We start from the raw sequence: 23,866 nt of genomic DNA on the forward strand, positions 1-23,866 counted from the left end.
GGGAGGAGCAGTTGTGAATGCAGTGTGACTCACTTGACTCCCACGCTCCTGATTCTGGTTCTGATTGGTCGTCACCTTGCTCTAGCCATATGGCTGAAGAGTAGTACTCTAGCCCGCATCCCTTGCTACTGCTTTCCCTACTGTTCCCTTCTGTTGTACACGACATTGGGAGCGGGTTCTGGGCTTTGTTTCTTGCTTCTAGTTTACTTTAGCTAGGCAGTGAGTAGGAGAGCACACTGTATTTCCTAAGGATGGCTGTAGAGGAGAAAAAAACACCCTTTCCTTTTGTGACTGGTATAGTAATTAGTTTCCTGTGCCGTTTTTGTCCAAAGTTAATTTTTTGGCAGGTGTCATGTTTATGTTGTATTATTTCCTCCTGACTTATCTCCTTCCTCTGATTTGATCTGTTTTGGGTTTTGTTTTTCATTGTTGTTTTTGCTTTGTAAGAGCTCTTGGGGTTCCTTTCTCTGGCTGCTGATGCTGCATGTTAGCTAGTTCGTTAATATGTTTGATGTGTGATGGGGAGGAAGACTGAAAGCAACTCTAAATAATTATTTAATTTTTAAATGTCTAAATGTTCTGGCAGTCACCAAGCAATAAAATTTACATGAGATTCTCAACATTATCTGCAGCACCACTGCTATTACTTCGCCTTCTCCTAAACTATAGCAGTTTAATTATTCTGCCTTTTATAATGGAGAAATACAATTTTGAAGACTTGAAAGTTAATTATGATAAGCATTTGATATTGTATTAATTTGCAGGTAGTTTTGCAAAGACTTTAAACTCTGCATCATTTAAAAAAATATTTTCTTAGAGAGGCAGTGCTAGCAGAACGTGATGCATAGCAGAATTTTTTTCCCCAAAAAATTGGCCTTTATATGATATTTTAGTTGTCTGAAAAGAATCAATAATAAAAATACTTTTCTGAAAGCCTCTTGGCCGGGCATGGTGGCTTATGCCTGTAATCCCAGCACTTTGGGAGGCCAAGGTGGGCAGATTGCATGAGCTCAGGAGTTTGAGACCAGCCTGGGCAACATGGCAAAACCCCATCTCTACAAAAAATAAAAAAATTAGCTGGGCATGGTAGCACACTCTTGTAGTCCCAGCTACTCGGCTGGTTAAAGTGAGAGGATCGCTTGAGCCTGGGACGCAGAGGTGGCAATGAGCCAAGATCGTGCCACCACACTCCAGCCTGGGTGACAGAGCCAGACCCTGTTTCAAAAAAAACCAAAAAAAAAAAAAAAAGAGAGAGAAAAATACCAAAAAATCAACAAACAAAAACAACTCTCAAGAAAACAAATTTTTTTTACTTAAATGTTTTAGAAATTCATTTTATACATATTTTAATGTTCAAATATGTTAAATGAGTAATGCACAGATTTGCATTTTTTAGAGAATATGGGGGATGAAGTTGGTTATAGCCATAAGCAGGTATTTGAAAATTAACCTGGCTCTTATGGTTTCATCTATTTAAAGCTCTTTGTTCACTTCTTTTTCTTCATTCATGATCTATATTAGAAAATCACAATCTATTTTTATCAGAAATAGCACACCTCCGCTAATGAACTAACTTGAAAGTGTATGAGATATGAGAGGAATGCTGCTTATACCTTCTTCCTCCCATTAGGGCAGGAGAGTCAGAGCCCAAATATGGCCCCCAAATAGTTATTACGTGCTTTATGAGCAGTTTGTTGGTCTTTGGTCCCACCACTTCACACATCATGTAAAGAGAACAAGGACATTTACTCAGCAGTATAGTTTTTTGTTTTTTTTTGAGACAGAGTTTCACTCTGTCGCCCAGGCTGGAGTGCAGGGTGCAATGGCATGATCTCGGCTCACTGCAACCTCCAACTCCTAGGTTCAAGCAATTCTTCTGCCTCAGCCTCCTGAGTAGCTGGGATTACAGGCATGTGCCACCATACTTGGTTAATCTTTGTATTTTTAGTGGACATGGGGTTTCACCATGTTGGCCAGGCTGGTCACGAACTCCTGACATCAAGTGATCAACCCACCTTGGCCTCCTAAAGTGCTGGGATTACAGGCATGAGCCACCGCGCCCAGCCAGCAATATAGTTCTAAGTGCAGAGTATAGTTGTGAACAAAATAAGCCCCTGCACACATGGGGCTTACATTCTGTTGAAATGTATTATAATAATGAAGGTATCCAGAAACACATTTCTCTTGGATTTGAGCAAGGCCTAGAAAGTTTGAAGAATTTTGACTTTAATTTTTCACTCCGTGCAGTTAAATCCCTACTCTGCCTAAACAAACGTGTATACCTCCACAGAACCTGTCCCAGCGAAGAAGTCCTGCTCATGAGTTACACATTTCAGTAATTTAGAATGTCTGTTGTTTATATGGCATGTTACTGGGATCAAGGTTTCTTTGTTTAACAATCTGTTGAATGTTTTCAACTGGGACAGATACATGATGTTTGCTTAATAAAAATTACTAGGGCTAGTATCTGTGTTATCATATGCAAAAAATAATAACTTGGGCCCAGTAGTGTGTGCTTGTAGTCCCAGCTACTTGGGAGGCTGAAGTGAGAAGATTGCTTGATGCCAGGAGTTCAAGGCTGTAGTGCATGCACTATGACTACACCTATGAATAGCTACTGTACTCCAACCTGGCAATATAGAGAGACCCTATCTCTAATAATAATAATAATGACCAACAACGTGCCAATCACAGTTCTGAGTACTTTCCATATAACAAGTCATTTGGTGCTCATAAAAACCTCAAGGGTACTGTTAACCACCTCATTTTAAAGAGCAAGACAGTGAGGCACAGGTAGGTTCATAAACTTACCCAACATCTTAGAGCTGTGAGTAGCAAAACTGAAATTGGAGTTGAAGTAGGATGGCTCCAGAGTCCTGCTTTTTACTGCTACATTGTATACTGCCCTCAGCATGCTAAGTTAATAACAGGACATCTGAACTCTGCTGTGTTGCCTCAGTTGCCCTTTATATATAAAACATTTCTTACACCATCAGTTTTGTATTAGCAATAATGTATATTAAATGCTTTAAGCTCTTCATATGTAGAACCTGTGTAAATTTAGATGTAATAAGTTTTAGATGAAGCTAGTTACAGGAAAGATGTCAGAGCATATTTCTATGCAGCTGATAGAGCAGTATTATAATATATTTTATTTCTTTTTGTCTTCATTTGGTAGAAAAGAGTAGTTGAACAGCTACGGAAGAACCTGATAGTAAAGCAAGAACAACCGGACAAGTTCCAAATACAGCCATTGCCACAATCTGAAAACAAACTACAAACAGCACAGCAGCAACCACTACAGCAACTACAACAACAGCAGCAGTACCACCACCACCACACCCAGCAGTCAGCTGCAGCCTCTCCCAACCTGACTGCTTCACAGGTAAACGTGTGGATGGAACATTGCAGGCTGCAGATTGTAGACTGATTTGTTATTGGTCATATAGAACTGGGTCCTGTCTCAGACTATACTGAGCTCAGCTAGAACTAAACAAAAGTTATTTTGATTGCTTTTTTATAGTATAACCTAGATAAGTATCATTTGAAATCATTGGCAGAAGGAAATAGCATTACTAAGAAGCAAAAATCAAATGATTTCCCACCTGTCTGAAGAAGGGGAGAAAGGTAGTCAATAACAAAGAAAAATCACTTCTCTGCTTTACAGCAGAATTAAAATCTTATTTTGAATTTTTCGAGGTATTTATTTACACTTGTTCTAAAAGTTTATGACTTGACCTCTTTTGGAATTGCTTTTCTGGAATTCTTAGCAAGTAGGCCTAGAGCTATTCCAGGATCAGTGCTCTTGGGAACAGATAGAAAGAAGCATTTGGAAGGTGCTGTGGCTGGGCTCAGTGGCTCATGCCTGTAATCCCAGCACTTTGGGAGGCTGAGGCAGGCAGATCACTTGAGGTCAGGAGTTTGAGACCAGTCTGGCCAACATGGCAAAACCTCATTTCTACTAAAAATACGAAAAAAATTAGCCAGGCCTGGTAGCAGGCGCCTGTAATCCCAGCTACTCGGCAGGCTGAGGCAGGAGAATCACTTGAACCCAGGAGGCAGAGGCTGCAGTAGGCTGAGATCACACCACTGCACTCCAGCCTGGGCAACAAGCAAAACTCCGTCTCAAAAAAAAAAAAAAAGAAGAGTGCTATATTTGCACTGTTCATAGAAACACTCATTTTTAAGCCCATATTTATGAGAAAATAAATTTGTTCTAATACACTGATGGGAATCTGAAATGAAAGCTACAGGTCAAAACTAAAGAAGTGGGAGCTTAATAAAATTCTAACTTGGCATAGTTGTGCAGATGTTTTTACCAAAAAGGGCATTTAAACAAGCATACAGTTTAAGAATAGTGAGGCAATCAGGATACACAAAAAGGGCGTATTTGGAAATGATATTCCAAATGATACTTGGATCCTCAAAGGTCACAGATCCCTTTATGATTCTGTTGAAAGCTATAGATCCCTCTCCAGAAGAATATACATTCACTTAATACACTCATTTTTGCACACTTCAGGGACTTTGGGATCCTCTGAAATCTAAGCGTGGATACCTCTTACAGCCAACACCAGGTCTTTGTTGTGTCTTTATATGTAGAGAAAAAGAGTATAATTCACTTGGCTGTTCACTGTTTATGGACATTGGACCGGTTCATGTGCAACATTTTGCAAGTAAAGAATGAATTTTTTATAAGAACACTGAAGATGAGTTAACATTTAATAGAGGTTACTGTATACTGGCAGTCTCCTAAGTACTTTATATAATGGACATACTCCTCACCCTAATCCTAAGAGGAAGTTATTATGATTACTATCTCTGTTTTGTTTTTGTTTTTGTTTTGTTGTTGTCGTTTTGAGACAGAGTCTCACTCTGTCGCCCGGGCTGGAGTGCAGTGGCGCAATCTTGACTCATTGCAACCTCCACCCTCCCGGGTTCAAGCAATTCTTCTGCCTCAGCCTCCTGAATAGCTGGGACTACAGGCGCGTGCCACCATGCCTGGCTAATTTTTGTATTTTTAGTAGAGACAGGGTTTTACCATATTGGCCAGGCTAGTCTCGAACTCCTGACCCTGTGGTCTGCCCGACTCGGCCTCCCAAAGTGCTGGGATTACAGGCGTGAGCCACCGCAACCGGCCCACCATCTCTGTTTTTTAGAAGAGAAAACTAAGGCACAGAGAGGTCACGTAATTTACCTAAGATCATGGAGGGTGGTATGTGGTGGAGCTAAGATTTGAACCTAGATGTTCTGGCTGAAAAATATGTCCATTCAACTACTCTTCTATACTGCCATTCATTGTTATTGGTCATATAGAACTGCACTCCAGCCTCAAAAAAAAAAAAAAAAAAAGGAAAAAGAAAAAAGCAGTGCCAATACTGTATAAAACCAAAGAAGGAAAAAGAAAAATCCCTGTTGTAAATCAGATAGCTAGGACAGCCTACATAATTTTTACCCTAATCACCACCCCAAGGCTATTTGGAAATTAGGCATTCAAAACTGACTTTAAAAATCTTCTTACCAGCACTTGTATTGGTTCTGAAAGGTTGCTTAGAGGATACTTTTTGTTTAAATTTTAAACAGAATTGGGTTAGATTGTTCTCTTTCCAAACTACAGGTTGATCAGAAAATGTTTACCTGGAAGGAGTGTGGTAGAATTCATTGTTTCCTGTTACGTAGGAGTTTTCTGTCTTAACCCATGGAAACATTCTGTGCAAGTAACATTTTATGTTATAAAAATCAAAGAAGGCTGGGCATAGTGGCACACGCCTGTAATCCCAACACTTTGGGAGGCCGAGGTGGGTGGATCACTTGAGGTCAGGAGTTTGAGACCAGCCTGGCCAACATGGCAAAACTCCATCTCTGCTAAAAATACAAAAATTAGCCAGGCGTGGTAACATGTACCTGTAATCCCAGCTCCTCAGGAGGCTGAAGCATGAGAATCACTTGAACCCAGGCAACAGAGGTTCCAGTGAGCCGAGATCGTACCACTGCACTCCACACTGGGCGACAGAGTAAGACTCCATCTCCAAAAAAAAAAAAACCACACACACACACACAACAAAGGAAACATTTCCAAAATACTTATAATAGCTTTTCCTTTCCCTGGTAGTCTGTGTTGCTTTGGGATGGTGGATGGTGAGAGGCCCAGGGCTACCTCCAAAACAGTGTTGTATAGCACCTCTCCATCCAGTAGCCCACCTGATATATTTAATTGATTTTGCTAACCTTTTTTTTGAGATGGAGTCTCGCTCTGTCGCCCAGGGGTGCCATCTCGGCTCACTGCAAACTCCGCCTCCCAGGTTCATGCCATTCTCCTGCCTCAGCCTCCCAAGTAGCTGGGACTACAGGCATCTGCCACCACACCCAGCTATTTTTTGTGTGTGTGTGTTTTTAGTGGAGACGGGATTTCACCCTGTGAGCCAGGATGGTCTCGATCTCCTGACTTCATGATCCACCCGCCTTGGCCTCCCAAAGTGCTGGGATTACAGGCGTGAGCCACCGCACCTGGCCAACCTTTTTTAAATATTGTTTTATTTAGTGAAAATGTTTAATGATAAAAACCAAAAGCATCCTCTTAAGTTTTTGGTTTTTGAGTTTACAGGTAAACTACCAATCTGGTTTTTAGTTTTTGTTTGTTTGTTTTTGAGACAGGATCTGGCTCTTTTGCTGAGGCTGGAGTGCAGTGGCACAATTTCAGCTCACTGAAACCCCTGCCCCAAGCCATCCTCCCACCTTAGCCTCCCAGGTAGTTGGGACTACAGGCACAGGCCACCATGCCCAACTAATTTTTGTATTTTTTGTAGAAACAGGGTTTCACCATGTTTCCCAGGCTGGTCTCAAACTCCGGAGCTCAAGTGATCCACTCACCTTGGTCTCCCACAGTGTTGGGATTACAGACATGAGCCACTGCGCTTGGCACTACCAATCTATTTATTGGTACTACCAGTCTATGTGGTAGATTCTGGTATCCAAAGAGCAGTGGTCCCTGCCAGAAATCTGGTATATCATTTTTAGTAATTTTTGTTCATTCTGTAAATATTTGTGGCGTTCCTACTGTGTGCAAGCACTGTTCTAGGTAATGTGGAGACTAAATTCACAAATTTAGAGGGTTTCTATTTTCTTCAAGAATTTAAAAAATTTAAGATGTAGAGGAATTTTGAAGACAGAGTAATTTTGACTGGAGGGATCAGAAAGTACATGTCAAGGAGGGTTGCATCTGAGCAGGACCCTGACAGATGAATGGGATTTTAGCGATAGAACAAAGGGGAAAGAGCTTCACAGGTATAGAGAGTAGTATGAACAAAAAGATGGAGTCAAAAAAGTAAATGCATGCCCTGGGAATCGTAGGTAGGCTGGTGTGGTTGGAGCGTGGGATCCACGAAACGATGGAGAGGAGATAAGGCCAAGCCCTCCAAAACATGCCAAAACTTCTGGGTTTTGTAACAGTCATAGGGAAGTCAGAAGGTTCGTGAGGACAAGGACAAATGGGAGGTTATATATGACATATATTAAATACACAACTTCAGAAAGAATTAAACATTAAGTAGCAATCAGTGGGCCAGGAGGAGATGCTAAGAGGAGAAAGTTTTTTTATTCTAAGTCGGGTGATTGGCATATATCAAGGCATAGAGGAAGCAATGAGGAATGCTTTTTGGGAGGGGGAATGGGGACAGTTTGCTTTACTTAGTTAACGCCAACTCATGCTTGTATGTATACTTTGAAAGTTTTCCAATCTACAGAAAAAGTGAAAGAATAGAACAGTTAAATACAGGTATACTCTCCAACCTATATTCACAGCCCTCTAATTTTTAATGGCATAATGCAAATGTAAAGAAGAGAGCAGTTAATAAAACCAAATGGAAAAGAAACTTTTGGAGACAAAAAAGGGAGAAGGGTTCTATTTGTGGTTGTTTGAGTATACAACATGACTGCATTCAAAATTAAACCAGCAAAATAATATAAAATAGATGTGGAGGTTAGTTAGATCCCATAGTAATAATCCCTTAAATTCTGATTTGTACATTGGAGTTCATCTGTTTTATTATATTTTATTTCTTTTCTGAGACAGGGTCTCACTGTATCACCTAGGCTAGAGTGCAGTGGTGCAATTACGGCTCACCTCAGCCTTGGCCTCCCAGGCTTAGGTGATCCTCCCACCTCAGCCTCTTAGATAGTTGGGACTACAGGTGTGCGTCACCATGCCCAACTAATTTTTATATTTTTTTGTAGAGGCAGGGTTTCACTGTGTTGCCAAGGCTGGTCTCAAACTCCTAGGCTTAAGTGATCTGCCCATGTTGGCCTCCCAAAGTGCTGGGATTACAGGCGTGACCCACTTTGTCCAGCCTGAGTCCATCTGTTTTAAATCAATACTTCATATTTGGCAGGCAAACAACAATAACTTAGCAAATAAATAAATAAATAAAAAGGATTTTGCTATTGGCAGTATTTGCCATGCCATGTATTTCTGCATTAATTTCTAGCTCATGCAGTTTGTGTTTTGTCAAAATAAAAAACCCCTTCGTGAAACTGGAGAAATAGCTACCTTCTCTTAAAGGTGATCATACTTAGACACTGTTAACTAGCTAAAAACAAATCACAGCTTTCATATAAATAAATCTCTTGGCTGGGTGTGGTGGCAATTAGCCAGGTGTGGTAGCACCTACCTTTAGTCCAAGGTACTAAGGAGACTGAGGTGGAAGGATTACTTGAGCCCAGGAGGTCAAGACTGCAGTGAGCCGTGATTGCGCCACTGCACTCTAGCCTGGGTGACAGAGTGAGACCCTATCTCAAAAATAAATAAACAACAACAACATTAATAATAATTTGTTGTTGGACACCTTTCTTCTCTATGTCTCTTCTTCCTCCTTCCAGAACAGTTCAGACCTTTTCATTAGACTTGCATTTCAAAGTTCTAAATTCCTTTTGTCATCTAAACTCAGGAGCTTAGTTTGTGTTCCCTAATACTTGGGAAAGAAGAAGCACCAGACTAGGGGTAAAGATCTAAGCACTACCTGGGTCTTGGTGTCAATAAATAGTAAATATATTCTTCAAAAAGTTTTCACTGAAGCATACAGTACTAGGTCTTGTGCCTGGATAGTAGACAAACAGGTATATAGATGCTAGAAATCATGTAGTGAAATCAGCCATAACCATAGTTGTAAAAGAAAACTGCTAACCTAAGATGTGAACAAACTTGTTAGGTTTCAGTGTTTTTAAAGCATTGGGTTAATGGTAAGTATACAATTCAGGTGAGTTTGAGGCTTTAGTCAGTATTTTGTAGACTCATCAGTTTAGAGTTATTCAAAATATTGGTGATTTACTTGAAACAAAAGTATATTGACTTCTCTTAAAGCAGTAACAACATGCGTGTCTTTAAAATCCATGTCAGTGAGTTCTTCTGACTAGAACTTTACTCCCACAATCCGTGGTAGCACTGGATTGAATGCCATCTGGTGTGACTGGACCACCACTTCAGAAGTTCTTTAAATCAACATGTTTTAAATGGAAAACTAGGGCTAATACACTGTGGCAAAAACACTTACTACAAATTGCTGATAATACAGTCAGTCCTTGTTGTTATACTACTATTAATATACCATTTCTAATAATAAATAGCATTTGGCTTTTATTTGGTTTTCGTCACTGATCAAAGATAGATAATCCACTGCACCCCAAAATAAATATCAGTGTTCCCCCTTTACTCTCATTTCACATTTAAAGAGCAATGGCAAAGAGAATAAGCCACTTAGTGAAGAGGAAACAAAGATTTGGGTGATGATCTTAAAAGATTAGATAATACGTGTATATGTGCGTAAGGCAGAAAAATGGAGATAAATAATTCCCTAGAAGCAAACAACTTAATACCCTGAAGTAGAAAAGCATAGACACTGAAATAGAAATTCATAAGGGAAGTTGTCCAGATGTGTTTCTGAGAGAATGGAAGTACTTTTCACTGGTCTTGCACAGTGACAGAACTTTCTATGATGTTGGAAATACCGTCTGTCTCTACTGTTCAGTTTGGTCACCACTAACCACATGTGACTTTTGACATTTGAAATGTGGCTAGTGCAACTGAGGAGCTGGTGTTTTGTTTTTGTTTTAATTAATTAAATTTAATTAATTTATTTTTTATTTTTATTTATTTATTTATTTTGAGACAAAGTCTCACTATTGTTGCCCAGGCTGGAGTGCAATGGTGCGATCTCAGCTCACTGCAGCCTCTGCCTCCCGGGTTCAAGCAGTTCCCCTGTCTCAGCGTCCCGAGTAGCTGGGCTTACAGGTGCCTGCCACCACGCCTGGCTAATTTTTTTTTTTTTTTGAGACGGAGACTCGCTCTCTTGCCAGGCTGAGTGCAGTGGCACGATGTCTGCTCACTGCAACCTCTGCCTCCTGGGTTCAAGCAATTCTTTTGCCTCAGCCTCCCGAGTAGCTGGGATTACAGGTGCCTGCCACCATGCCTGGCTAATTTTTGTATTTTTAGTAGAGACGCGGTTTCGCCATGTTGGCCAGACTGGTCTTGAACTCCTGACCTCAGGTGATCTGCCCGCGTTGGCCTCCCAAAGTGCTGGGATTACAGGCGTGAGCCACTGCATCTGGCCTACTTTTTATATTCTTAGTAGAGACAGGGTTTCACCATGTTGACCAGGCTGGTCTTGAACTCCTGACCTCAGGTGATCCACCTGCCTTGGTCTCCCAAAGTGCTGGGATTACAGGCGTGAGCCACTGCGCTGGGCCAATTAATTTACTTTTAAATAGCAACTTGTGGCTAGTAGCTGCCAAATCAGACAGTGCAAATATACAGTAAAGGTGGAGTAGTATCGAAATCAGAATCAATGAGTTTGACCAGGTAAATTTTCATGTTCCCGAAATGTCTGTCTATCTCCAGATAGATGCTTAGGCCATGTAATGAGTTAGTTTATATTTTTTTTGTTTGTTTTGTAACTGATTCCTTTAATTATTCTAGTAAAAGGTGTAGAGAAGTGCAGCTTCAAAGCTGCAATAGCACTTCCAAGGAGCATCAGTCAAGTCCTCTCACCTCAGTTCATCTTCTGATCTCTCAGGCTTTTAAAACTCAGATGTTTGTTTCCACCTTGTCATGTTTCATTGCATCTTTGATCACCTCTGCAGCAGTTCTCCAGAGAAAAGATTATAGGTAGTAACTCATAATATCCCTTTGGCATCAAGAACTGGTATTTACTGTATACTCGTTGGCTAATATGTTTCATTATCTGGAGCTTGGGACTCACTGCCTTCAAGGTAACTGCTTCAGAGGTGACATGCTAATCCTTATGTGAGTTTCCCTTCCGTCTCTCCAGGGTGACACCATAAAAAAGAAAGAAAGAAGGAAAGAAAAAGACACTGTCCTTTTACCCCAGCCTTTGTGTCTCAGGAAGCAGATATCCAAAATTATATGGTGGCTTTCTTCATATTGCTGAGGTTGTAGCAGTTAGGATAGAGATGATACGTAGCTTATTGATTTGCAACTAGTACAAAGTTTAAATTAATTAAGAGCAAGCAAAGAATTAGAAAAACTAAAAGAAATAAGTATACTCACATTCTGTATCTGTACACCTACCCCATTTGTTGTTGAAAACCCTGTGCCTGAATTAGTCTGCAGTTATTACTATCCACTTACCCATTTACAAGTGACACCAACATGAGAACTCTTGAAAACTAGAGATTGCCTTTCTCTGTAGTAAGGAGTGTGCTGTATGTACACTAAAGAAATGTTGTGTTCTACAGAGAAACTTGATTGATTATGAGAATTATTGTTTTGTTTTCTTCCGAGGTTTAGCAGCATATTGTTTAGTGGGATTTAGTTTATTATTTAGTTTAGATTTAGTGTCTTAATATCTGTTTTCCCTGTCTCCTAGAAGACTGTAACTACAGCTTCTATGATTACCACAAAGACACTACCTCTCGTCTTGAAAGCAGCAACTGCGACCATGCCTGCCTCTGTGGTGGGCCAGAGACCTACCATTGCTATGGTGACCGCCATCAACAGTCAGAAGGCTGTGCTCAGCACTGATGTGCAGAACACACCAGTCAACCTCCAGACGTCTAGTAAGGTCACTGGGCCTGGGGCAGAGGCTGTCCAAATTGTGGCAAAAAACACAGTCACTCTGGTAAGCCAGCAGCTGCTCCTCATGTGTGATCACATGAGAAGGTTAGGATATGCATTTGTGTAGTATATCCCTTCTAGGCTCCTGCTGGATTTCTCAGTTTCCATCATTCTTCTAGCATACCAAATTCCCCTTTGGGGCTGACAAGGGAATATGGCATTTCTGCTATCTGCTCAAATCACTACAGAAGTGTCCTGACACCAAGGACCAAATTCAGTGCATTATCTGACGTCAAAGTATGACTTGATTTTAGGGAGAAGGTCTCCTTCACAGAGGCATACACACTGTTTCATTTATCTCTCCCTCTCCCTTCACTCTGTCTACAGTGTTTTCCTGTGAAACGAGTGCTTAAACTCTCTTATGCTGTATTACTGCCTTGGTGAAAACTCACTGATGATTCTTTTAGTTTAATATCCCTTTAAATTGATTGTACCCAGAAAGTACTGGAGTTAGTTGAGGCACTTTAAAAATATTCAAGAAACTCACAAATTAACCGCGTCAGTGCCCAAGTTTTGTTCAGGAAAAAAAAAAAAAAAAAAAAAATCCCTTTAAGGAGGAAGTACTTGAACAAGAATTTTCATGAGAGTTCTAGGATCAAGCCATTTAGAAAACTGATATTCTCTGAAGCTTGGGAGAAATGTATCTAAGTTTTGATGTAAAATTCCTTTAAAATGGCACCTAAGAGCTCTTGGTGGCTTTTGAATGATACCAGTGGTGAGTGAAACTAGAGAGCAATAAAGTGAAGCTTCACCACTTACCCAGGAATTTTTAGAGAAGCAACCAGGTCACTCAACCAGATACTGAGAGTTAGAAAATTTTCTGTAGGAATAAAGCCATTCACTGTTAGCTTATATCAGGAAAAAGCCTATTTGGCTAAGCAGCAAGGTTGATTTTACTTTGGATCCAGTCTTGACTTTTAAAATATATTAGTGCAAAAGTTCTTGAGTGTCAAAGAAAATTGTCTAAGATTTACTGAGCCTGCTCTGTTCTCCATTAGGTGTAGGAGGAAACAGAAGTGTGGTTGGTTCATTTTATAGGGTAAAGCATGCAGGTGGGAGAGTTAAAAAGTTTCCTAATGCAATGTTAATTCAGATGATGAACTTATGATGAAATGTTGTAGAAAATATTGTCTGATCCAAAGAGTAGTGATGCTAAAAATACTAGCTTTGATACTGAAGCGTGATTGTTCTCTCTGGTTTATTGATCTTCCTCATTTTTTTAGCAGGTTCAGGCAACACCTCCTCAGCCCATCAAAGTACCACAGTTTATCCCCCCTCCTAGACTCACTCCACGTCCAAACTTTCTTCCACAGGTGAGTAAACCAATGGCAAGCCCAATGATAGGTTAGATGGGACAAAAACCCTCATGGGCTCTTTCTAAGTAGCTGTAATGGGGCTTGTCAGCCCAGCTGTCTATCCCACTTAGCTAAAAATTCTGACTGTTGATTTATGTACCATGAAGAAGCTTATTTTGTCATCATGGTTTATTAGCAATGACCAAAAGTAGTAGCAGGGGGAAGTAAAGGAAAGGGAACATTTTCTAAATTTAAAATAATTAAAATCATTATAAACCTTAAACTTACTAGAAGAATTTAGCCAAAGTCTGCCTGGCAGTGGGGAAAGAATGCAATTAACACTTCTTATTTCTTTCCTACATGCCAAAAAGAGTAGGGAAGGAAACAACAGCTAAACCAACTAGTAGAAACCATTCTTCAGTTCTACCCTGGAAAGGATGGTTAAGGATTGAGCATCATGCATAAAGGCAAAGCCTTGCTTCTAAAGGCTCGGGCTAGGGGTCTGTACAGAGGACTTTCTCCCTAGGCCCGAGCAGCCCTGCATTACCATATTCTCCTGAGAGTGTTCTTCCAGCAATTAGGCTAACTTTCACCATTCCCAGTGCAAAATGTCAAGATTTCCCCATTCTGGGCCTTGAGGAGTGTTGACTTCCTTGGTAGAAAGGCTGTGAGAGTTCCCATCTGAGGCCCTAGTTTTCAGACAAAGAGAGAAGAAGAAGGAGTTTTGTGGTTCAGTGGTGTAAATGATTTCCAGGTAGCCTCTGGAGAGAGATTGGGCAATGCTAATACTAGATAAGATGATTTCACTTGTTTATCAGATAAATTCTTAATAAATACCTTAATAAATACCTCGCAGGGTAGTCTGAGAGAGCCCGTGGGAGGGATACCTGCCTTTTTTTTTTTTTTTTTTTTTTTTTTTTTGCAATGGAGTCTTGCTTCCATCACACGGGCTGGAGTGCAGTGGCGTGATCTCAGCTCACTGCAATCTCCACCTCCCAGATTCAAGCGATTCTCCTTCCTCAGCCTTCCAAGTAGCTGGGGATTACATGCATGCGCCACCATGCCTGGCTAATTTTTGTATTTTTAATAGAGACGGGGTTTTGCCATGTTGGCCAGGCTGGTCTCAAACTCCTGACCTCAGGGTGGTCCACCTGCCTCGGCCTCCCAAAGTGCTGGGATTACAGGCCTGAGCCACTGTGCCCGGCCTACCTGCCTATTAGAGTATTAGAGAAGGTTCCTTCAAGCTTTCTTTGATGAGTTGACATTCATTCTGACCTAAAATCCTAGCTGAGTTAGCCTAATAAAACTTTGGAAGAAGGATAAAAATGTCCCAGGCAGAGGACAGAACATGTATATAGTTCCACGGTGGAGAAATGCGTTAAGTTTAAAGAACCAAAGGAGGTTTGCTGTGGCTGAGCACAGAGGGCCATGTGGCTCATGCAAGCTAGAGTTAGAGTTGAGGTTGGAGAAGTCCACTGGGGCCAGAGCTGGTGGAATATTGTAGGCTATGCAGGAACCTGGGCCTTACCCTAAGAGCAGCAGGCATTCATTAAAGCTTTTCAGGCAAGCACTTGATGTGGTCAGATTTATGTTTTAGAAAATTCTTCTTGCTTCTGTGCAGAGAATAAATTGGGAATGGTCAAGACTGTGGGCAGGAAGAAGAGTTAAGACATTGTCAATAATGGTATTAACCAATGTTTAGAGAATCTTGCTACATACTAGGTACTATGCTAGGCACTTACATGGGGTATCTATTTTAATTGTTAAAACAACCCTATGCAAATAGGTATTACTCTTTTTAGGGTAAGGAATCTAAGATTTAGTCCATGTTTTTCAAACAGTGGATCATGACCCACTTGTTGTGAAAGCAGTTTAGTGGATTGTAACCAGAGTGTTTAAATAAAATGAATAGAATAGAATAGGAACTGTTAAGAGTACATAGCACATACTGTGTTCTCTATTTCAGAAAGTTTTTGTTTTTAGAGATACATGTCTATAGGTGCATGCTGATTACAGAGTAAAATACATTTCTTACTGTTAGTTAGTAGCACCCACCACAGGGTCGTTTTTAAGTTCAGCGAAACATTCATAGCAACAAGACTTTCATGGGCCACACTTGGCACCAGTCTGCTTGGAATGATACAGGACAGAAACCACAGCTTGTGAGCAAGATAGCATCAGACATTTGTCTTCGATGAGTCCATACAGCAGTCCCTACAGCGGTCCAAGGATAGCTCAGGTGTAAGGAAATAAGCTGCTTACCTAAGACAATGGGAAAGCCACCTTGGCATAGAAGCCTTATGCCCACAGGAGCCAATGTATCTTATAAAAACTACATAGGCATGGCTTTCAAGGTCCCCACAATGGATGTGCCCAAGTTATAAGAGTCACCCCACTTAGGGAAGCCCAAATCATGGGGTCCTCTCAAGCCCATCCAGATTTGATTTAGCAATAAGGGAATTTTTTTTTTTTTTTTTTTTTTTTTAAGATGGGGTCTCACTCTATGACCCAGGCTGGAGTGCAGTGGCGCTCTCTCAGCTCACTGCAACCTCCACGTCCCGGGTTCAAGCAATCCTCCTGTCTCAGCCTCTCAAATAGCTGGGATTACAAGTGTGTGCCACCATGCCTGGCTAATTTTTGTATTTTTAGTAGAGACGGTGTTTCACCATTTTGGCCAGGCTGGTCTCAAACTCCTGGCCTCAAGTGATCCACCAGCCTCAGCCTCCCAAAGTGTTGGGATTACAGGTGTGAGCCACTGTGCCCGGCCAGTAAGGGGTCATTTGTATCATAAGCAATTTTGCCTAGTAATATAGTTGACATTCTTACCCTTACCAGGTTTCCGGGAGAGCAGAGCTAAAGAGTTAATTGAAGGTCAAACCTCATGCATAAGGGGAAAGGGTTTTGCCCACAGGGTCACAGTTTTAAAAGTTTGAAAAATACTGGCTTATGGCTGGCCGCAGTGGCTCACACCTGTAATCCCAGCACTCTGGGAGGCCAAGGCGGGTGGATCCTGAGGTCAGAAGATCGATACCATCCTGGCCAACATGGTGAAACCCTGTCTCTACTAAAAATACAAAATTAGCTGGGTGTGGTGGGTGCCTGTAGCCCCAGCTACTCAGGAGGCTGGGGCAGGAGAATCACTTGAACCTGGGAGCCGGAGGCTGCCATGAGCCAAGATCGCGCCACTGCACTCCAGCCTGGCAACAGAGCGAGACTCCATCTCAACAACAACAACAACAAAACTGGCTTATAAAAATCAAGTATGTTACCTGAGGTTACACAGCCAGTGAGTGGTAGAACCAGGATTTGAACCCAAGCAAGGCTGACCTCATGTTTTTAACTGTAACTTTTTTTCACTGTTTTCAGTGAGCCACACATAAACTAGGATAGTGGATAGTGGAGTGAGGATAGAAGTAGACAGATTTGAGAAGTATTTAGAGAGTAGAGGGTGGAATAAAAAATCATTAAGAGTGATTCCAAAGTTTGTCAAGAAAAGGTCTCTTACTGAGGCAATTATAGGAGGAAGAGAGGATTGGAAGAAGAAATTAATGAGTCTTAGATATGTTGATTTTGAACTTATGAGATACTCAAGTTGAATATAATTCTAAAGCTCAGGAAATGTCTCAGGTTCTGAGGTAAAAATGTGAAAGTCTTCAGTACACAGATGGTAATTGAAGCCATGACATGGGCGAAAGGTCCTAGGAATAATGGGAACATTGGGAAGAAAAGGGGTACCATGGGAAAAAATCCTAAGAAATAGTCACATTTAGGATGAGGCAGAGGAAGAGTAAGCCCACAAAGGAGACCGAGAGGAGGAGTGGCCAAGAACAGGGAGTTAGAGGGCCAGAAATGGGGGTGAGCTGAAGCTGTGGATATGAAGAAATTTCAAATGTGAGTTAAAGCTATTGGCAACATTATGACTATACTATGAACAAGTTCTGGGTGGAACCAGTCTCTGGATTAGGCCTTTGAGCTCAACCAGAAGAGGTGGCATGGTGTAGAAGAGGGAGCTCAGGGTTTAGAATCAAAAGCTGTGTTCTAGGGTGAGGCATGAACCTCAAGAGCTGATGAGTCTTATATAAGATTATATGCCCTGAGGTCTATAGAATTAATATACCAAAATGAACATTAGTAAGTATATTAAATACTATTTCATACATAGAGTGTGGTAGATTTGCTTTTATAGGACTTGAGCAGCTTAAGTAATACAATAATTATTCTCTCTTTCCCCTATAGGTTCGACCCAAGCCTGTGGCCCAGAATAACATTCCTATTGCCCCAGCACCACCTCCCATGCTCGCAGCTCCTCAGCTTATCCAGAGGCCCGTCATGCTGACCAAGTTCACCCCCACAACCCTTCCCACATCCCAGAATTCCATCCACCCCGTCCGTGTCGTCAATGGGCAGACTGCAACCATAGCCAAAACGTTCCCCATGGCCCAGCTCACCAGCATTGTGATAGCTACTCCAGGGACCAGACTCGCTGGACCTCAAACTGTACAGCTTAGCAAGCCAAGTCTTGAAAAACAGGTATAGGCAGAGTATGTACCTGCTCTGGGCAGTAGCCTTGCCTTTGAGGCATTTGGCTGCTGGGCTTTCTCTAAATACATTTTCTCAAGGGCTCTTCATCTCACCACCATTGTCAGTAAGATGTCGCTTATGTGCGATAATTCATTCACGTGCAGAAGGGTCATTCTTACTGAAGAAAGTTGGGTTGCTTTTCCCACCATCCCCTCGTAGATGGGCTGGGATTCCTGTGTGAGTGAGCTCCCCCTGGTGGTTCTGATGTGGAAATTCACAGGCTCTGCTACCCTCCGTCAGGAAACAGATGAGGTAGTAAACAGAAAACGCCATGTTAGTTTCGGCCCAATAAGAATCCAGATGAAGACAGGACTGTGAAAGTCAGAAAGAATAAACAAAACAGGGAAAGGGATTTCATTTCAAAGACTTTTCTTTGATTGTTACAGATAACGGGGAGCCAAACAAAAGAAAATTAAAATTTCTAAAAAGCATTCTGTTAACTTTAGAGGATGCAGACATTTTAGCTCAAATATTGAAACATTTCATTTATATTTCCTGAAGTCAGATTTTATCTTAAAAAACGAGGCTAGAGACATACAAGTAACCTGCAAAAATACTTGAAGGTTCTGTAGCAGAAAGACCTCTGAAAACAACAAAAAGGATTTATAGGCAGTCGCCGTATCCTATTTGAAAAACGACTAGTGATGAGAAAGAAGAATTTGGCAAAGAAAAGCATTCTCTCTCAAGAAAGTTGCTTTAAAAAGTCATCGACCTATTTCTAATTGTTCAGTCTTGACTTCTCATTTATCTGAAAATAGTCTGTGGTGATCCTGAATCTTCTTCTGGATGGACCATGATTCAGAGAGGCTGTTCAGATGCTGCCAGCTGCCTTAGTCGTCTTGAGCAGAGGCACCTATGCATAGAGTACTAGGCCTTATACCCAGGCAGCTCACAAATGCAGTAGACCTTGCACTCAAGAAGCTCTAGGTATCAAAATCTGTGCTTAGGAAATACAAGAACACGTCTCAATTCCTGGGGAACCTATTCAAACCCCAGGAAGTGCTTTGAGAAACATTCAGAAATAAATTACTTGTTATTATTTTTTGAGACAGAGTTTTGCTCTTGTTGCCCAGGCTGGAGTGCAATGGCACAATCTCAGCTCACCATAACCTCCACCTCCCAGGTTCAAGCGATTCTCCTTGCCTCAGCCTCCTGAGTAGCTGGGATTATAGGTGTGAGCCACCACATCTGGCTAATTTTAATATTTTTAGTAGAGACGGGGTTTCTCCGTGTTGGTCAGGCTGGTATCGAACTCCCAACCTCAGGTGACCTGCCTGCCTCGGCCTCCCAAAGTGCTGGATTACAGGCATGAGCCACCACGCCCAGCCCAGAAATGAATTATTTACACATATTTTAAAACAGAAAATTTCAAACTTATTGACAGCAGAACTTTGGTATTAAGCTACTGAGAGTCAGATGCTCAAGCTCATGAGTTTGGGTGGGGACGTGTTGTCTTGCGCTGGCTCTCAAAGAACTTCTGAGGAGCCTCAGTGTTCCTCAGAACCTGGTTTCACAACACTATTTTAGGTTATTAAATATTATTTCTCTTTACCTCTTTTTTTGATAAAGGTATTTTAGGAGACAAATTATTTTGGTTTCATTTTTACATTTCTTTTCTGATTACAAAGATAATACAAGTTCATTTTTAAAACAAATTCAGACATTACAAAAATATAAATTGTAGAAAGTGCTTTTCCACATAATCTAAAGAGAGAATAAACTTTTACCATAATTTTACCCCCAAGAGTTAATTACTATTAACAGTTTAGATTATATTCTTACAGATTTTTTTTTCTTTTCTTTTTCTTTTTTTTTTTTTTTTTTTTTTTTTTTTGAGACAGAGTTTTACTCTTGTCATCCAGGCTGGAGTGCAGTGGTGGGATCTCGGCTCACTGCAACCTCCACCTCCCAGATTCAAACAATTCTCCTGCCTCAGCTTACCGAGTAGCTGAGATTACAGGTGCCCACCACCTCACCTGGCTAATTTTTGTATTTTTAGTAGATACAGGGTTTCACCGTGTTAGCCAGGCTGGTCTCAAACTCCTGACCTCAGGTGACCCACTTGCCTAGGCCTCCCAAAGTGGTGGGATTACTGGCGTGAGCCACCACGCACGTCCCCCAGATATTTTCTATGTACATGTAAAACATTTTTTAAGCAAAAACCAAAATCAAACTATATATTTTGTAATTTGGTTTTTTTCCTACTTTAATAGATCTTAAACATCTTTTCATGTCCTGGCCTTCATGTTGATAGAGCTTTTTATTTTAATTATAATATTACAAAAAGATATCCTTGAATTCTTAAGAATTAAAATAATTTATTTTGTAGCAGTAAATTTCATGTTCTCTCTCTCTCGGAGTCTTGCTCTGTTGCCCAGGCTGGAGTGCAGTGGCACCATCTTGGCTCACTGCAAGCTCCGCCTCCTGGGTTCACACCATTCTCCTGCCTCAGCCTCCCAAGTAGCTGGGACTACAGGCGCCTGCCACCACACCCGGCCAATGTTCTCTCTTCTTTTTGGTCTAATAAAGGAATTCAGTCATTGTTATTTTAGTTTGCTGGGCAGCCTGGTGTAATAGTCTTAGAGGTTACCAAGCCCAATCAGTAGAGTCTCTACACTAGATTGCATTCTCTGGATTCTCTTACTTTATTTCTTTCAACTAGCCGCCTTTTCTATTTATATTTCATTTCCAATATCACATTTATAGCCAGTAAGAGATCTCATAGATCTTAGAGCTAAAGGTAAAACAACGTAATGTTTGTAGCCATGGAAGAACCTGTTCACAGAGTTACCAAACCTGTATCCAACGTTCTCTCTATGACCAGGCTAAATGGGTTCCCTTTTGCTTTCTGCTATTCCCTTTAGATAATAACATCATTCATTTAATAAAAATGTGTTAAGTGCTGGTTGCTATGCTGCATGTGGTGCCCATATGTAAGGTGGATAAACTAAAGCCTGTACCCTCACGGAACTCAGTTTCTAGTGTGTTTGGAGCAGGCACTGAGGCTGTGTCTCCAGGCGAAGGAAGCATGGCCTCCCACATTGGCATAGGAATGGGAGAAGGCAATGCCAGTTCTAACAGCAGTGGTCTCATGTGTCCTTCCCCTGTCAGACATAACCAACTTCCTTATCCACCCCAGATAAGAGATCTTATCCCTTATTAGAAACCACATTACATTGTGGCTCTGAGAAAACAAGTGGTAAGGTTTAAAAATCTCTGAAGCTGAAGACTTGTTTTAGACAGAAAAGTAGATGAAGCCAGAAGACTTATGATAGAGCCTCCACATCACCTCCCTTTGTGTCCTTATCCTCTCCAGCGCTCTAAAATGGGGCTAACACCTGTTGGTGATGAAATGAGATAAGGTATTTAATGTTTATTAGACTGTGCCTGATGGAGTTCTCAGGAATTATGTTTCTTTCTTCTCCACCCCACTGCACACCCTGCAACAAAGACTTCTATGTATGTCGTCAAGGTGGAGCTACTGAAAAATATCTAAGGTTCTATGGGGGAAAAAATTGCCACATTACCATAAATATTTTTCATAGGAATCTGCACAGTATCTTCTAAAGAGGAGTACTTACAAGATAATAATATTATCCGATGTATTATCTTCAAATTTCTGTTTTCCCTGTTTAGTAAACCCGTGCTAATGCCTCCCGTTACCCCAGTTTAATACTGGTGCTATAGTAGGGAAAATAGATCCAAGTGACCAAACCATGAGTTTTGCTTTGCCTTCAATCCCAATCTGGATGAACAAAATTATTTGGACATTTATTTGCATCTGCCTAACTTTGATTTTTCATGCAGACAGGTATATAAAGTGTACTTGATTAACTTCATTCTAGGTTTGTGCAGAGTTTTTGGATTCTTTTATGATACCAAAAAGAATAGGAGTTGCAAATTCTGATAACCGTGGGTTCGAAGAGGAGATGTAAGTGAGTGAAACAGGCTAGGAGTAAACAACTGGATTTTTTATTTATTTTTCCACTTTCAGTGGGAACATGAGTATAAGAGATATCCCATGTTTATTCTTAATTCCCCTTTAAAATAATAAGTAAGACAAGCGTGATAGTAATTGACAATAGAAAATGGAAGAAACTGTGGCAAACTGCACAGTAATACGCTTCAGCTCAAGGAAGCAGCTGCTTCTTGGCAATAACAAAGTTTTATCACATGGAGACTTTTTCAAGAAAAGCCTGAAATCCAGATGTTTTTAAAAGTTGCCTAGTTGTTAAAATACTGGTAACTGTTTAAACACCATATAGGCAGAAAATAACATCTGCAAGACAACTTCGAGTCTGCGTAATGGTTTATAATCTCAGATAGAGACCAAATTTCAGGTGCATCAAAGAGATATCTATGAATTCTTTTTTGTTTTCTAATCCAATGTTTTTTTTTAAAATTGAGGTGAAATCACATAAAATTAATCATTTTAGAGTAACAGTTCAGTAGCATTTAGTATATTCACAGTATTGTGCAACCACCACTTCTATTAAGTTCTACAACATTTTCATTACCCCAAAATAAAACCTAGTATCCATTAAGCAGTTACTTAACTTTTGCCTTCCACCCTGCCACTGGCAATCACCAATCTGCTTTCTGTCTCCATAGATTTACCTGTTCTGGGTATTTCATATACATAGAATCATACAATATGTGATTCTTATGTCTGGCTGCTTTCACTTAGCATGTTTTTGAGAGTCATCCATATGGTAATACGTATCAGTGCCCTCTTCTGTTTTAAATGGCTGAATAATATTCCATGACATGTATATACCACAATTTGTTTATTCATTCATCTCTTGATAGACCTAGGAAATCATAAGACATTGGTTGGTTCCACTTTTTGGCTATTGTGAATAGTACTGCTGTGAACATTCATGTGCAAGCATTTGAATGACTACTTGTTTTCAGTTCTTTGGGGTATATACTTAGGAGTAGAAATTGCTAGGTCATACAGTAATTCTGCTCAGCTATTTGAAGAACTGCCAAACTGTTTTCCACGGCAACTGAATCATTTTTCATTCCCAACAGCGGTATATGAGCGTTCCATTTTCTCCACATCCTTACCACACCTATTACTTTCCTTTTTGTTTCATTTATAGCCATTTCAGTGGGTGCGAAGTAGTGTTGATGTGCATTTCCCTAATGACTAATGATGGTGAGCATCTTTTCATGTGCTTCTTGGCCATTTGTACATCAATGAAAAAAGGTCTATTCAAATCCTTGGCCAATTTCTAAATTGGGTTGTTTTTCTGTTGTTGAGTTGTAAGAGTTCTTTATATAATCTGGATACTAGACCCTTACCAGATACGTGATTTGCAAATATTTTCTCCTGTTCCGTAGTTTGCCTTTTTGCTTTCTTGATACAGTCCTTTGATACACAGCTGATTTTTGTCTTGATCTTGTACCCTACAACTTTGCTGAATTTATTTATTAGCTCTAGTATTTGTTTTATGGATTCTTTGAGTTTTTTTCTGTGTAGGATCATGTCATCTGCAAATAGAGATTTACATCTTCCTTTCCAATTTGGGTGTCTTTTATTTCTTTTTCTTGCCTAATTGCTGTGACCTAAACTTCCAGTACAATATCAAATAGCAATGGTGAAAGCAAACATTCTTGTCTTGTCGCTGATCTGAAGTGGAAAGTTTTCACCATTGAGTATGATGTTAGCTGTGTTTTCATAAATGTTTTTTCTAAAGTCAAGGAAATTCCCTTTTATTCCAAGCTTTCTGAGTGTTTTTATGAACAGATACTGGAATTTTTTAAATAAAAAATGTACACGTATAAGGTATACAATAAGATGGTTTGATATACATAGTAATATGATTAATGTAATCAAGCTAATTAATATATCTCCTCACAT

General features: G+C 40.5%; 1 protein-coding gene across 24 annotated transcripts in view; it reads left to right on the forward strand.

Moving 5' to 3' along the window:
• Positions 1-23,866, forward strand: part of PHF21A (PHD finger protein 21A) — a 191,035-nt gene that overhangs the window by 139,888 nt on the left and 27,281 nt on the right. For 17 of the 24 annotated variants that reach the window (XR_007719287.1, XM_050757554.1, XM_050757572.1 and 14 more), the window contains 4 exons: positions 3,179-3,385; positions 11,877-12,128; positions 13,348-13,437; positions 17,656-17,949. Coding sequence is in view for 23 of the 24 variants with exons in the window: in XM_050757554.1 (XP_050613511.1) it covers positions 3,179-3,385; positions 11,877-12,128; positions 13,348-13,437; positions 17,656-17,949 (843 nt within the window). In the remaining variant the exon portion in view is untranslated. The remainder of the gene's footprint in view (positions 1-3,178; positions 3,386-11,876; positions 12,129-13,347; positions 13,438-17,655; positions 17,950-23,866) is intronic. The other 7 variants (XM_050757577.1, XM_050757567.1, XM_050757576.1 and 4 more) reach the window with 4 other exon arrangements.

The sequence above is a fragment of the Macaca thibetana genome, chromosome 14 (assembly GCF_024542745.1).
Source record: "Macaca thibetana thibetana isolate TM-01 chromosome 14, ASM2454274v1, whole genome shotgun sequence".
Lineage (NCBI taxonomy): Eukaryota > Metazoa > Chordata > Mammalia > Primates > Cercopithecidae > Macaca > Macaca thibetana.